This window comes from Orcinus orca, chromosome 1, assembly GCF_937001465.1.
Source record: "Orcinus orca chromosome 1, mOrcOrc1.1, whole genome shotgun sequence".
Taxonomy (NCBI): Eukaryota; Metazoa; Chordata; class Mammalia; order Artiodactyla; family Delphinidae; genus Orcinus; species Orcinus orca.
The window spans coordinates 114,303,757-114,319,356 of NC_064559.1; the positions used below are offsets into that span (position 1 = coordinate 114,303,757).

General features: G+C 54.9%; 1 protein-coding gene across 2 annotated transcripts in view; it reads left to right on the top strand.

Annotated features, from left to right (window-relative positions):
* The first annotated feature begins 2,010 nt into the window (after nucleotides 1-2,010).
* Nucleotides 2,011-15,600, top strand: part of KCND3 (potassium voltage-gated channel subfamily D member 3) — a 231,969-nt gene continuing 218,379 nt past the window's right edge. Inside the window, exons 1-2 of one of the 2 annotated variants that reach the window (XM_004263188.3) lie at nucleotides 2,011-2,572; nucleotides 9,508-10,685. In XM_004263188.3, coding sequence (XP_004263236.1) covers nucleotides 9,580-10,685 — 1,106 coding nt within the window. In that variant the 5' untranslated portion in view covers nucleotides 2,011-2,572; nucleotides 9,508-9,579. The remainder of the gene's footprint in view (nucleotides 2,573-9,507; nucleotides 10,686-15,600) is intronic. The other variant, XM_004263189.3, reaches the window with a different exon arrangement.

Consider the following 15,600-nt stretch of genomic DNA (forward strand, 5'->3'; position numbering starts at 1 on the left):
ATTTAAATCTTTCATATTTTCCTTCTAGATCTTCTCAACAGAAAGGAGAGTATAGTCTATAGCTACTTTACTTAAATGATGAGATGTGAGCCTGGGAGAAATGGGGCCAGGTGTGTTTGTGTTGGGGGAGGGGGAGGGGGAGGGGGGATTCTGAACCAATGCCCTGTCTTCAAACAGGGCTGACCAGGCACAGGAGAGAGCACAATTGTCCTGTAAGTATACCTCTCTGGAGGAGGACGATGCTCCCAATCTAACTGTTCCAGGAAACCTCCAAGCTTTGGGGCAGACTCAGCCCTTGAGCTACCTGCAAGATGCAAAACAAAGATGGGAACGCACAAGAGTTCAAACCTGGGCAGAAATAAAGTACCAGGCTTTAACTCTCCCAAGTTGGACATGGGGGTGTTGGACTGAAGGAACCTGCCCTTCCGTGGACCTGCTCACCCACAGTCTGGGGAACTCCCAGGGGTCAGAGCAGTTGTGAGAAAATTAGCTCTTCCCCGAGGGATGGGAGGAGGGAGGTGGGAGCAGTGCCAAGGCCTTCCCTGAATTCTTCCCCTGTCTGCCAGGGAGCGGCACTGTTGTTAATCATTATTACTGTATGCAAATCAGTATGCAAATCCCACACCGCTCCGGGACTTCTGGCAAATGCTAATAGAGCCCACGCCCAGCTCTTGAAGGGCCAGTGTACACCTTTCAGAACGACTAGCTGAAGGGGGTTTTGGGGAGAGTGGGTGAATGAGGGGCTCCGAGTCGCCAGGGGCCCACTGGGGCTCAGGCCACAGTGACTCACCCCCCACCCCTTAATCTAGAAAAGGGCCAAGTGTTCTCACAAGCCAGAAGCCCCGTCTGGACTCGGAGATGTTCTTTCCCAGCCCGCTTCAAGAACACCCTTCCCTTCACCGCACACTTTGCTTTTCCCTCGGTCTCTGTCTCACACCCAGAACTGTGGTCGCTCGAGCCCTGCGTTCCGGTCCCTGCTGAGGCACAGAGCCGCCTCGCCTCCGGAGCGCCAGGCGATTCCGGGTACCCAGGCCGAGATCTCTGGATTCCGGACACAGGGAAAGCTGGAGCCACGCGGATTGGCAAGGTTCGAGGGGACTGAACCCTCTGCGCACATTGGCCGAGAGTGTAGGAGTCTGGGCCGTACACCACTCTCTCCGGATGCTCCAGGGCTCCATCCGCCCGGCCCTCTGGGCACGTGCCGACTGCCGGCTCCCCCTCCTGGGCCAAGGCATCGGGCAGTGGGAATCCATGGGTTTCGGAGAGGGACCGAGGCACTAGGCGGAATTGGGTTGAGAGTTCACGCTCCCAAGACCAGACTTTTGGGTCTGGGTACTGAGTACACGTGGAAGCATAAGAGGGCAAATCCCTACCTTCGGGTCGTGCCCCTCGCGCTCTGGAAGGAAAGCGGCTCCTACATGGGGCAAGGGCATTGTGTGTCCCCCCGAGACCTCTCCAGCCCCGGCCACAGAGCTCAGAGCCGCGGCGAGCCACGAAGCTTGCGCGGTGTCGGGCTCCACCTCCCCAGGTGGCAGGGCTCGGCCGCAAGCAAGTGCTGGTGTCGCGTGGACAGTCGGTGAGAGACACCCAGCTGGGTCCACACACACCCCACGCGCGCACACACTGGAGCTCCCTTCCACCTCTCCCCGGGTCCCCAGCACACACGCCCCCGAGCTCACGCTCACGCCTACTCCCCGCTCCGCCCCCACCCCCAGGCCGCGCTCACCTTGCCACGCTCACCCCCGGCCCACCCTCGCTGGCACACGCGCTCACACCCGCGTAGGCACACTCCACCACCTCCAGGCACACCCTAGGATTCCTCCACTGGCCTGGGGAGACGCACCAGGCTCTGCCTCGTCTCCCTGCCCCCCACCCTCGCTCACGCGCGCGCCCCTCTACACACACACACACACACACACACACACACACACACACACCCTCTCACGGGGAGTCACTCCCCCTAGCACGCCCTCGCCCTGGGCACCCTCCCGCGGCGAGCCTCCGGGTCCTCCTCATCTCTCCCTCCGCTGCCTGGCGGCCCCGCGCTCTCGAGCCCGGCCTGGAGCCGCTCGGCCGCCGGGAATCGGTAGGGAGACGAGGGCGCAGCCTCGCCGCCTCCCCCGGACTCTCCTCTCCGCCCCGCCCGCGCCGCGCCCCCACCGCCTCCCCCTTCGGGAGAGGGACCTCGTCAGGCAGCCGGTGGCCCACCGGGCTCCTCTCCGCGCGGCGCCAGCGGCGGCGGGGGCAGGGCGCGAGCGAGGGAGCCCGCGAGCCCGCGAGCCCGAGAGCGGAGCGGCGAAGCGGGGAGGGAACGCGCTGCTGAGCCGGGGCTGGAGCGGCGGCGGCAGCGGCGGAGGGAGGGCCCCACGGACAGACAGACGCACGAACGGACCGAGCCAGGGAGGGAGCGAGAGAGACTTCGCCGGCGAGGAGGAGCGGCGCGAGCCGCGGCTGCTGGGCGCTTCCCCGCGCTGCTGGGTGCTCGGCGCCTCCGCGGCCCCCGGCTCCCGGCCTCAGCTTCCTCACGCGCGCGAGGCGCGGGGTGCGGGGCCCGGGGCTCGCTTCGCCGAAGGTAAGAGGGACGCGACCGAGCCTTCAGGAGCCAGGAAGTGCGAGGAGCGCTGCTCCCACGCCTGTTGCTCCGGCTGCCCACGCGGCACCCTCCCACTCCTGCACCCGGGTGGGTGGGCGCTGGGGCGCCGGAAGGATTGGGGGTGGGGCTGGCGCCGTGGGGGAGCAGGCAGCCGGCCCGGGGGCGTCGGTTCCCTTGGGCTGCGGAGCCACCTCCGGGGCAGCTAGGCGCTGTGAGGTTTGGAGGTGGGGTTGTGAACCTCTGCCCTCCTTCCATTGGCCTGCCTTCCCTCGGGGGTGCCAGAGGCAGCGCCACTGGATCCGGCGGCAGGTGGCGACGGCTCGCTCGGTCCCTCGCTCCTTGTGAGGGGAGAAGGAGAGAAATGGTTGAGGCTGGAAGCAGGGAGCAGTTTGGGGCGCTTCAGAAAGTTCTCCAGCCGGGCGATCCGTCGGTGTGCCTACCAGAGGCTGGGGGCCCGCACATCTGGTCCTGTCCGACGCTGCTTCCACCCTGCGAGCTCGGGGAAGGGTCTCTGAGTGACACCGTGGGCCAACGCGACCCGGGGGAGGCCGTTCCGAAAGACTCACTTTGCGAGATGTTTACACTGGGGATGAGGCGCTGAAGGGACTGGGCAGAGAAGTTACCTGGAATCAACTAAATTCCTGCACTTGCTTAGTGTTGACATTTGAATCGAGTCCAAGATGTTCTGCTTTTATCCCGGGCAGCCGTGATATGTCAGCAACAGGCTGAGGTTCCGGACCTGGAATCTGATAGCAAAGAGAAGGCTCGGTTGTATTTCTTAGGAGAGGGTGCCTGAACTTTCTCGCGATCCTAGGTACAATGCGATCATTTAAGACCTGGTTGCTATATGGTGCATGGTGTATTTTGCATGAATTCACAGCGATGGTTAGGTTTACGCCTTTTTTTTACCATTACTTCAAGGGAACCTGGATATTAAATGTCTGTAGAAAGGCAGCCTGGGCCAGTAGGAATTCAGTGCAGAACATGTGTATCTTTCCCCATGTGGACATGTTGGCACAGGGGTGGGAATAGATGTGTTTATTTTTCCTTGTCTCTACTTGAATGCAATAGAATGCAAGTACACAAGGGACCCCCAGAGGAAGAAAGATTAGTGGCTTGTTCCCTTTCGCTGTTGAAGAGGCTGGAGAAAAAAACAAGAGTTCAGGAAAGTGCCCTGGCCAGCCTGGGAGTGGCAGTGCAGGAGAAGAGGAGCTCTGTGTGTGTCCCAGGCCTGTACCCCAAGATCCCCAGCTTGCCACTCTGTCAGTTTCATGCCTGCTTATGCAAACCCTGTGGGCACAGGAGAATGCCCCCTGGGTTGTCAGGACCTTCTCCTCCCCCAGACTGGCCCTATTCTGGGCTGAGCGATGTGTCGTAAAATCGTGGAAAGTAAAAGTTTCCAGAGCCTCTCCATACCCGGCTCTCTGCCGAGGTCACTGAAGGGCAGACCTTGGTGACATGACATTTTGGTTGCCTTACGCCTGTGCTCAGGTTAGGTATCAATCCCCAGGACAGGCTGCCTGGTCACTTTGCCCACGTTTGCCCTGTACCTCCTCCGGAGAAGTTGGTTAACAGGGCTGCCTTTTTACAGCAGGCGAATGTGTTTCCCTTTTCCAGGAGTTTTTTTTTTTTTTCCCCTGTGTCATTTCAGCACTCACCTGTTTTAAATGTCTCTTCCCCATCCTCCCCCACCCCCATCTTTCCCACTGTCAAACTCTTCTGCCAAAAACAAAAATAGCTTCAGATTTTTCATTTGTAAGGCGTCCACGTCCTAGTAAAACCTTGGCATTTGAGGCCTGTGCAGTGCCATTGGCTGGAAATGGGGCCGCACGGTTGTGCCTGTTGCAGGAATTCATACCCAGGTCGGCTCCAGGAAGTGTTGGTGCCCATCACGGGGTGAGCGCTGTGGTGATGGCCTTGGAGAAGCCCTGCTTGAGCCGGGTCATGCCCACAGGGTTTGTGTGGCGGGTATGGCTGGTATGGCCGTAGGCATGGTATCTGGTGGGGACACTTTTCCTCCCCTTCAAAACTCACACACACACACACACACACACACACACACACACACACACACACTCACACAGAAAGTAGCAATGGGGTAATTCCTCCCTTTTTGGTACCTTTTACCAGGGGAAAAGGGCTCGAAGCTCTGGAGACAGCCTAGCTCTTGCCTGGCCTTCTTTGGGAAGATTGTCCTGGATTAATGCATGGCGTTAAAGTTTGGCCTTGGGGCCAGAGGCTTTTATGATAGATAGAGAGGGACTGTTCCTCCTACCCCAGCTCTCAGTTATTCATCTGAGAGCAGTTTGTAAAATACCCAGGGCCCTTGGAGAAGAGGAGATTGGCATAGGGTGGAGAGCATAAGGTGATGGGGCTCAGCTTGGTAGAGGAAGGTAGCAGGCAGTGAGGTTTGGGAGTCAGGGTGAAACAGCACTGACTCTCAGGGTGCACAGCTGCATACCTGGCCCAAGCAGGGTGCTGCAGGGTACCTCTTGGCTCAGTGGTCTCTTACTCTTTGCCGCTGGAACCCCTCAAGTTCCTGCCTTTCTGAGCTCCATTCTGGGATAAAGCGGGAATGTTAAGAGTCAGAGGTCCAGGGCCCAGGGTCAGGAGCCTGGCTCTCTTTACCCTCCAGGGGGGTGGCCAGGGGTTCTGTGGATGAACTGGGCCTTTGATTGCCTTGAGTTCTAAGCAGTGCAGGTTGTGTGCCCTTTTCTGGGCACTAGCCTCATCAGGCATTCCCAGAACTGCCCTCTAAAAGGAGGCTCAGACTAACTCTGTCCCCACAGCAACCAACCCAGATGGTCTACTTCCTGCTTTGCAGGGGCGACTGCCATGGAGGGGTCTCAGCGAGACCTGAGCTACAGGCTTGATGTCCCAGATCCAGTAGAATCAAGGATTATTCGAGCTAAAGATCTCCTTGTCGCTTTCTCGTCCAGTTATCTCATTTGACAGATGAGGGCTGTGAGGCCCAGAGGGTAATGGTGGCTTGCTTCCACAAGTTCAGGAGAGAATTGGAACTGGAGTGCAGGGCATCCAGACCCCATGCTTTCTGCCGCCTGGGGACAGGGTGAGGGGAGTATACATCCTGCTGTCTTCCATGGGGAACATCAGTATCTGACTATACCTAGGTCAAGAAAGCCATGTGGCAGTGAGCTGATCGGTGGCCTATTGGAAGATCGTCAACTCCCATATACGTAGAGCACAGTCATTTTGAAGGAGTCTCAGCTCCTTTTCTGAAACTTGTCAGCATAAATGACCATGTCATAGGATTTGGGGGGGATTAATTAACTGTTGCTGTAAAAGTGCTTAAACCGGTGCCCACTGCATGGTCAGTGCTCAGTAAATGTTGGCTAAATCTGAATTGGGATTATTTTGTCACCAATGTTTAAATTGTAGTCTTGCTTCCCAAACTTCCCTTGCCCCTTAGAAAGCCTAGCTAAGTGTGTGCTTAGGGACTACAGATTCTCCTAGTAACCTAAAGGCAATACAGGGAGTTATAAGGGTACATTTCTTGAAGAAAGATATCAAATGCACAGGATGTGTTCCAAAGTCCTCTATCGGCAGCGTCAGTGGCATGCGGATTACTCACTGCCGTGGATGAATGACCCCCTGTTCTTTCCTCAGTTCCCGTAATCAAGAACTCATCAGGCCTGTGCTGTTTTACTCTTCTCTGAGTGGTGACATTCAGAGGAATGTCATTGTCATTCCTGATGTCTACTGTGACACCTGAATCAACCTCCCTTTATGAGGAAGCGGAGGGACCTGTGAATACGCTCCTTAGCATGAAGAGGGGGAAACTGAGGCAGAGATTGGCTCTTTGGGAAAACTCCACTGAGAGCCACAGGGAGTCAGAGGCACTTAAATTGGGTTCATTCTATTCAGATCTATCTTCAGAGTTTACTGAGTGTTTGGAGAGAGAATGCCCACCCTTGAAAACCCCTGATAGGCATGGCATGGAGTAAAATCGATGGACTGCAAATGACATCTATATAATCTGGGTTCCCCCCTACCAAAAGTAGGTTGAGCACGGACCACACTGCCTCCTAAGTTGTCATGTAAGTGTTGAGGTGTCATGGCCTTTACCCTTAAGGAGCTTAGTGTGGGATGGGGAAAACAGGGAAGAGACATGGCTATACCCTTGAACTCCACGTTGAAACTGCCTGGGTTTAAATCTCTCTGCCTAATTATTACATCCTTTAGCCAGTTATACCTCCTCATACTTCATCTTCCTCACCTGCAAAATGGGGACGACAGTGGTGTCTGCCCCTTAGGGGTGTTGGTGGGGTGGGCTGAGGTGATCCGTGTAAGCATGCAGTACTGGGCTGGCTGGCAGGGAGCCTTCAGTAACATCAGCTGCTATTCTTCTTACAGGAAGACCTTGAGAAGCAGTGTAGCACCTCAGGGCATGTGGTGTGGGGTGGGATCCCCATTCTGCCCCTTTCCAGCTGGCAGACTGCTGAATTTCAGACTTCTTCCTGGGGTTGCTGTGAGGATTACATGAGATGATCCACAGGAGACAGTGCAGTGCCTGGCATAGAGTCAGTGCTCAATTATTGTTGGCCATGATGATTAATAAGACAGAGAGGGCTTCCCTGGTGGCGCAGTGGTTGAGAGTCCGCCTGCCGATGCAGGGGACACGGGTTCGTGCCCCGGTCTGGGAAGATCCCACATGCCGCGGAGCGGCTGGGCCCGTGAGCCATGGCCGCTGAGCCTGCGCGTCCGGAGCCTGTGCTCCTCAACGGGAGAGGCCACAACAGTGAGAGGCCCGCGTACCGCAAAAATAAATAAATAAATAAAATAAGACAGAGAGTGTCTGTAATCCAGGCGAGAGGGTGATAGGTGCTAGGGAAGAGGGGCAAACAAAGTGCCGAGAGCCCAAAGGAGGAGAGAATTTCAGAGTGGGGAGAGGAAGGCGCATCACAGAGAGAGTGAGGCACAGGTGGGATTCTAACAGGAGGGCTGGGTGAAGGGGAAGGATATTCCCAACAAAAAGGAAGAGTGCCCACAGACAGAACCCACAAGAGCTGCGCATGAGCCCGTCTGTGGTCTAGGGTGGGTGCAGGGGACATGGGGCTAGAATGATAAACCAGGATCCGTTTATGGAAATGCCAGAATGCCGCCAAAGAGTTCGGACTTGATTTTGTAGGCTGTGGGGAAATCTTGCTTAGGGAGATTACCCTGAGCAGAATGGATTTACTGGGAACGGGAGAAACAGGGTCGGGGAGGGGGGGAGTTGAGAGACAAGCAGGCCAGTGGGAAGGAGGCCTGAGGGAAGTGAGGCCTTAATGAGGGCAGTAGAGCTCCTGTCTCATTATTTGGCAACTCTTTGGGTGGAGCAGTGAGGAAGGTGGCCAAGGCGACAGGCCCGGGGTCAGGGATGCTGTGAACAAAAGGTAAAGAGCAGCTTTTTTGCAGGGAGGTAGACTCAGCTGACACCTGTCCAGTTTCAGAGGCATCCAGGTGGGAAAGTCCGTGGTGGCTCAGGAATGAGAGGGGGTAGAGATCAGGAAAACCTAGAAGAGTTGGGAGTCAGGAGGAGCAAGCAGGGTTCCAAGGAAAGATGAAGATCAAATCCCATTACAAGACTCACCCTCTGCCTCCTTTCTTTAAACCAGCTGAATTCCAGAGGGTCCAAATAATTCTGAGCCAGGATTGGTTCTGCGTGATCCGTTTAGGATTTGGGAAAACGAGTGTCAACCCCAAACAATTTCCCGTTGCTGTTACGTGTGTTTCTGTGTCACCACATGTCTCCCCACAGATGGTATACATTTGGGATTGCAGAGTCATTTCACTATCATCTTTAAAAAGCCAGATTTGGGTAGGTAAATCTGTTTCCCAAAGCCAAATATAATTCTCCGCGCCACTGTTCCCTCCATCCACGCAGGTGATGGGGAAGTGTGTACTCAGCGTGGCTCAGAGAGCGGTGAGTGAAGGGCCGAGGTGGCCCAGCTCTGGAGGAATCTCTGAGGGTGGAGAGAGGCCAGGTGAAAGAGGCTGGCTTGGGAAAGAGTATTGTTATATAACCCGAGGGAGTTGTGGATGGTGGGCAGATGGAGACGGGAGGCGAGGAGCCTGGAGATGGCAATAAGCGTGGATCAGCTTCCTCTGGGAGGGAGAGGGACAATGCATGAAAGGCAGGTGAACCAAGAATCCAAGAGCCCTTTGCAAGGTGGGGGAGGAACCCCAGCCTCACAGCCTCTGCCACATCTTTCTATTATGGCCCTGAGGGCGTGATTGGACACGAGGTTGCTGGATGTCCCAGAGTAGCGCTCCACCAGAGTCAGCCTTCTCCATGGGACTCGGGGACAGAACTCCACCAAATCCTGGGTCTACTGTGGTCACCTGCCATCTCAGAGAATTGTCCAGACCTGGGCAACCCCAGCCTCCTCACCCGTGAAGAGTGGAAAGAATGTGTTTACCTGATCTCCCTCATCCGCATGCCGTTCCTGATTACCCTAGTGGGTGAAGAGAGAAATAAAAATTAGCATGTTTATCCCACTTTTAAATTCATTTAATGAGAACTCATTTACCCTCTCCCAATTTAAATTCGTAGTAATGCCATAACCTTTCGGAGGTGATTATTACCCACGTCTTCCCAGATCTTTCTGCTAAAGAGGCTTTCCCTCCAAGTGCTTCTGAGGCCCCTTGGAACTTGACAATGTGTCAGGCAGTCAACAAATTCCGGTGATCCCACACTGCTGCACGGGCCCGGTGGGTGCTGGGTGCTCTCCCGGCGAAGGGAGGGCAAAGAATCAAGTCTCCTCTCTTCGGTGGTGTCTTCAGTTCCATTAATTTGCCTTCCAGACTTTTGCTCTTTCACTTACTGATGCCCCTTCCCTGTTTCCCATTTCCCACCCGGGGGGGGCCCATCAGGGACTCACTGGTTCTCCGCTCTCTCCTCCTGTCTCCAGGGGTCGCTGAACTAACTCTCAAGCTGGTGTGCGCGGTGGCGGAGCAGTGGCCGCCCAAGAGCTGGAGTCACCATGGCGGCCGGAGTCGCAGCCTGGCTGCCTTTCGCGCGGGCTGCGGCCATCGGGTGGATGCCGGTGGCCAACTGCCCCATGCCCCTTGCCCCGGCAGACAAGAACAAGCGGCAGGATGAACTGATCGTCCTCAACGTGAGCGGGCGGAGGTTCCAGACGTGGCGGACCACGCTGGAGCGCTACCCGGACACACTGCTGGGCAGCACGGAGAAGGAGTTCTTCTTCAACGAGGACACCAAGGAGTACTTCTTCGACCGGGACCCAGAAGTGTTCCGCTGCGTCCTCAACTTCTATCGCACAGGCAAGCTGCACTACCCCCGCTACGAGTGCATCTCCGCCTACGATGACGAGCTGGCTTTCTATGGCATCCTTCCCGAGATCATTGGCGACTGCTGTTACGAGGAGTACAAGGACCGCAAGAGGGAGAACGCCGAGCGGCTCATGGACGACAACGACTCGGAGAACAACCAGGAGTCCATGCCCTCCCTCAGCTTCCGCCAGACCATGTGGCGGGCCTTCGAGAACCCGCACACCAGCACACTGGCCTTGGTCTTCTACTACGTGACTGGCTTCTTCATTGCCGTCTCGGTCATCACCAACGTGGTGGAGACGGTGCCGTGTGGCACGGTGCCTGGGAGCAAGGAGCTGCCGTGTGGCGAGCGCTACTCGGTGGCCTTCTTTTGTCTGGACACCGCCTGCGTCATGATCTTCACGGTGGAGTACCTCCTCCGGCTGTTCGCGGCGCCCAGCCGCTACCGCTTCATCCGCAGCGTGATGAGCATCATCGACGTGGTGGCCATCATGCCCTACTACATCGGCCTGGTAATGACCAACAATGAGGACGTGTCGGGCGCCTTCGTCACGCTTCGGGTCTTCCGCGTCTTCAGGATCTTCAAGTTCTCCCGCCACTCCCAGGGCTTGCGGATCCTGGGCTACACCCTGAAGAGCTGTGCCTCTGAGCTCGGCTTCCTCCTCTTCTCCCTCACCATGGCCATCATCATCTTTGCCACTGTGATGTTTTATGCCGAGAAGGGCTCCTCCGCCAGCAAGTTCACGAGCATCCCCGCCTCTTTTTGGTACACCATCGTCACCATGACCACACTGGGGTAAGTCCTGCTCTGTTGGACTGGAGAAGGGCGGAGGTTGGATTGACGATGACGCTTTGGATGGTATCAGGATTGGGCAGAGGAGGATGGAGTCGCTTCTCCAAGTTGTAGGAGCCAGGGAAGCCCCTCATCAGAAGAGGAAGGCACGTGAATGATTGGTTTGGGGAGGACAGAAGTCTCGGAATTGAGTTTTCTTTTCGCGGGGGGCATGTATGTTACAAAACATGGAAAATTAAATCCCCGTTTATGTTTTTCAGCCATGCCTTCTGTGTATGTGTGTGTGGTGAGGGAGAGGTGAGTGGTGATGCTGCATGCTTATATGCATCTTGTGCTTGCAAGGGCTGCCTTGAGGAGAAAAACAGCGTAGCAGGAAGGAAGAAGACAGTGAGCAGTTCAGAGAGTGTTGTCAGGAGGGTACAGATTTCCATTAACAGAAGACACCTAGAACACTCTTTGGGGATCCTTCCTGCATTTCTCCTTTGTCGTGTATTTGCAGGCTGTCTTCTCTTTTGCCTTACTTTTCTTCTCTGCTGCCACCGATGCTCAAGGGTTCAGTAGCTCTGAACAGACTTTCTCTAAGGGACTCTGAACTTGGGTTTTCTGCAAAGTGGGGCACATGGTTTGTTTTTTTCTCACGGAAGGAACAGCAATCTTGCTTTCTCAGCCTGACTCTGTGATGGAATGATCTGGCCTTCCTGGGCAATTGTGAGGTGGTCTGAATGGATCATGTGGTCAGACACAGTGGCAGCGATATCATCAGAGGGAGGGAGAGGCGCTCAGCGAGGTCACAGGTGACTGTCTCTTCCATCTCCCCGAGGTCCCCTCTGCAGCTGAGGTCACCAAAATGTATTTGCGGTACTGGGATGTGAAGATTTCCATCAGAGGATGGGGGGTGAGGAAGCAGATTACAATCTTCACCCTAACGGGATTAGGGCCAATGAAGGCAGCTTTACGGAGACGTGTATTTCTTAGGGGTTGCTGCTTCAGCCGTTGCAACTCGTTGAGGCTAATGCAGAACCCCTTCATTATTCACGTGCTGGGTCTATATTTGCTTAGGCCAGGAAGCGTTATATTGCTGATGGAGAATTCATGAAGCTTTTTATTTGGTGTTTGACAATTCGGTTCGTGGCGTCCTGGTGATTTGATTTTGTTTTTTCCTGGCTGAAACCCTGTGGCACTGGTATCGGTTTTTCCATAGTGCTGCATGTGCTTGTTGGGAATGACTGAGCAGGTGATGGGACCTTTTCAAATGATTACATTTGTCATTCTGCCACATGGGAGGGAGTAGCAAGGGGGAGGGCGTGGGGTGTCACTGTCCACGATGGGGGCATTCCATTCACCTCTGTCTGTCTGACAGAGGCCACCCTGCCCCTTCCTCCCTTTCCAACACACACGCAGCCTCCAAATAGCTGCTCCCACCCAGATGGGCAAGAAAGTCTGGTCCTTTGACCTTGCCTCTCTTGGCTCAGGGGGCGGATGTGGCTTCCTGGCACAGTGGAATATTTAGGGATTAAAATGGGCTAGAGAGCTGGCCACGTGTCAGGAGAAGGAGGCACATTTGCTGCTTCTGTGCTAACCTGGCCATCCCTTCGCTTTCCTGAAAGGGACCGCTCCCACGGCCAGGACCTCCATGGCCGCGCTCTGACATGGCTCTGACTGTCCAGCGCCCTCAAGTGCCCCTTGGTGGGACTCGTGACACCAGAGTGATGCCTCAGGACCACCGTGGGGAGAAAACAGGACAGATGGATGGGTGTCATCCATGGGATGGGGGATGTGGGACCGTTTCAGAGGAGATCAGTGGAAACTTCAGTGACCACCTGCCCATTACATTTTATTAGTATAACAGCGTATGTGTGTCTACTGTGTGTCAGCAGTGTGCTGAGCACTTTGCATATGTTATCTCTTTAAGTCTTCACAATAGCCTTGCAAGGTAGGAAAAACTCTGTACAACTTCGAAGATGCAGCAGGCGAGGCTCAGAGAGGTTAAGTAAATGCCTGTAGTCACATAGCTGCTAAGGGGCGGTGCTGCTTTGCAAATACCAGTCTGGCTGTCTCCAGGACCCTTTCCGTTCTCCTTCCCCCCTCTACTTGTTTCCGTACCATCAGGGCCTGTAGGTGGAAATCAGCCCTTCAGAGTTATTTTTTTTTATTATGGCCTCAGGGTGTCATAGTCTATTCTAGTCATATCACTATTGAAGAAAGAAAGCATCAGTGCAGTGAGTACTACAGACACCTCACTAGGCACACAGGGAATTTATAAATAAAACATTTCCTTCTGGCCAGTTTAAGTTCTGCCTTGGAAATCCATGACTGCTTTCATGGCAAAATCCAGTCTTTTAATGTCATTGGGGAGACCAGTGATTTCCTTTAGCCTTCACTCTGTAGAATCAAGGTCGAGTCCAATGTCAGGGGGTGGACAGTCATGGCCTCACATTTATTTTCGGGAATGCGGGAGGGGCAAAGCAAGAAGACTCTGCCAGAGACTGAGACAAAGAGGAAGGGCAGGACACCTGCGTGGGAAGAAGCACGCTCCCCCTGACTGTGGGCACCGTGGACTCCTCACCCTTCCCTTCCCCGTGCATCAAGACGTCTAGCCTCGGCGAGGAAAGACTCACGGGCCAGAACAAGAAAAGAAGCCTTTTAGTTATACCTTCCTTAACCTCAGTTAAGTAACGGGAATGCAGGCTTTTTCTTCCCTTCCACCCTGGCTGGTGTCGCCCAGTGCTGGATTGGGCTGCTTTGACTTTGACCTGAGCTGGCAGTGGGAACCATCACCAGGCTCACTGCTCGGCTATACACAGCAGGTGTTTGGCAAAACACTGTTAAATGGGTGGGTCAATGCGAATGGGGCTCCTTTTCCATTTGCTTGGTCTGATACTGTTCTCAGTTCCTTCCAGACCCACCTGTCCTCTCTCTAGGGTGGACCCAAGATTTGGGTCTGCCCCAGCCCTGGCCCCAGGGAGAGAGGATGGCAGCCTTCACCTGGTGTGTGGTCCCCCCGACTGGGGTGCTCTGCTGCATTGTGGGGGTCTTCTTGCCCTTACTGGAGGTCTTACCCACCAGACCCTGGAAACCTTTCCTCTCCTCGGCTGGTTTCCTTCCTGAGCTCATTTACTGGCTAGTTGTAAGCTTGTTCGACCACTCCAGAAAGCCTGTCTTTTGCTTACTCTTCACTGGCATTTGAGCCCCAAGTGGCTGTGCAATACCAAGGGCCAGTGTTCTGCCACATTCCATGTTCTGTCTGATTGCTTCCAAAAATTCCCAGCAGACTTCTAGTTCTTCCAGGCTCCAGACCCTCCCCGCCCAAACCTCCCCTTGCTTCCTATTTCCAGTCTGGAGAGACTGTCTTGAGTTCCTTTGCAGAGCAGGGCTGACTGACTGGCCGAGGGCTGATGTGCCGAGTGAAGGAGTTCGCTCTTCCTGGCTCTGGTTGCCATCTCTGCCTGCTTTCCCAGAATCCGCTGATGAGTTACTCAGGTGTCCTCCAGGGAGGGATCTCCTGGAGCCAATTATTCCTATTTATTTAATTTCTCAAAATATCTTAAGCACACAGAACAATAACAGCCCAGCTGCCATCAACGCTTGAGGATGGCTTTCCTTTGCCACCTCCTTTGCTGGTGGGAAAGACACCTGTGCCCAGCCCAGGGTTCCCTCGTGCCCCCTTGACAGCTGAGCTCCCAAATTCACCATTAAAGGATTAATTTCCGTGCTCATAATGGATGCTATAAATAAAATAAATCGTCAGTTATCTCAGTTAACAGAGGGAAGGGATAATACAGAACTCCCAATATTAAATAAGACCAGCACATCTAGTTTGGGAATGTATTATATGGCATAGACTTCTTCAAAGCAGATCTCCCCTCTTCATTTTATTTGACTTTGGTTGGCATCACCATTGGGCGGACTGCCTGAGCCGGTCCATGGGTGAAGCTCACGTGGGGCATGGGGAAGAGGGGAGGAAAGCTTTGTGAGCAAGCATCTGCAGGGCCATGGAGGACCAGCTCCAGGCCTGGATGGGGTGAGGCCGCTCTTGGATAGCTTAGCGAGGAGGAGTTGGACCTGGGAAGGGCAGGGAGCGGCAGAGCAGCAGAGCAGCATCGCTCCTGATGAGGTGGCCCGCTGCTGCCCAAGTTGGCTTGGCTATGTAATTGAGACCGGCAGCCTGTCTTCACCCCGTGTCCTGAGATGAGAGAGCTTTTGACAGTGTCCAAAAATCACTTTAACGGGCTTCCCTGGTGGCGCAGTGGTTGAGAGTCCTCCTGCCGATGCAGGGGGCATGGGTTCGTTCCCCGGTCCGGGAAGATCCCACAGGCCGCGGAGCTGCTGGGCCCATGAGCCATGGCCGCTGAGCCTGCGGGTCTGGAGCCTGTGCTCCGCAACGGGAGAGGCCACAAAAGTGAGAGGCCCGCGTACCACACACACACACACACACACACACACACACAAAAATCACTTTAACGAAAACAATTGATTTTTACTTCTTCCAAGCAAAAGCAGCCTCCAGGTTTTTTTTGCTCCAGGGATTTGCATTTCCCTTTAAAGCCTAATCCTGGAAGGGTCCTGCCTGAGGTTTCCGGAGACTGGGAGCCGGGCCTTGGAGAGCAATACAGGCACTCCACAGAGTGGGGTACTTGGTCAGGCTTCCCCAGTGGAGACAACCAGAGGTGTGGTTTTGTTAACCCTTCAGTTCCTGAAATTCTGGCTGCACCCTCATCCACAGCCTCTGGGGGGCCCACCAACCCTCCTCCCACCTTCCAAATGCCTTGGTGTGGGACACTGGCCAAACGGTGCCCACCTTTGATGGTGGTGGGTCCCTGCCCAGGGAGATCTGATCAGAGTGCACTTACTGGGAATAAATGACCTCAGGGTCTTTTCTTGGTTTGACATTTCTTAACCAACAGTTTTCTGGTGCTGA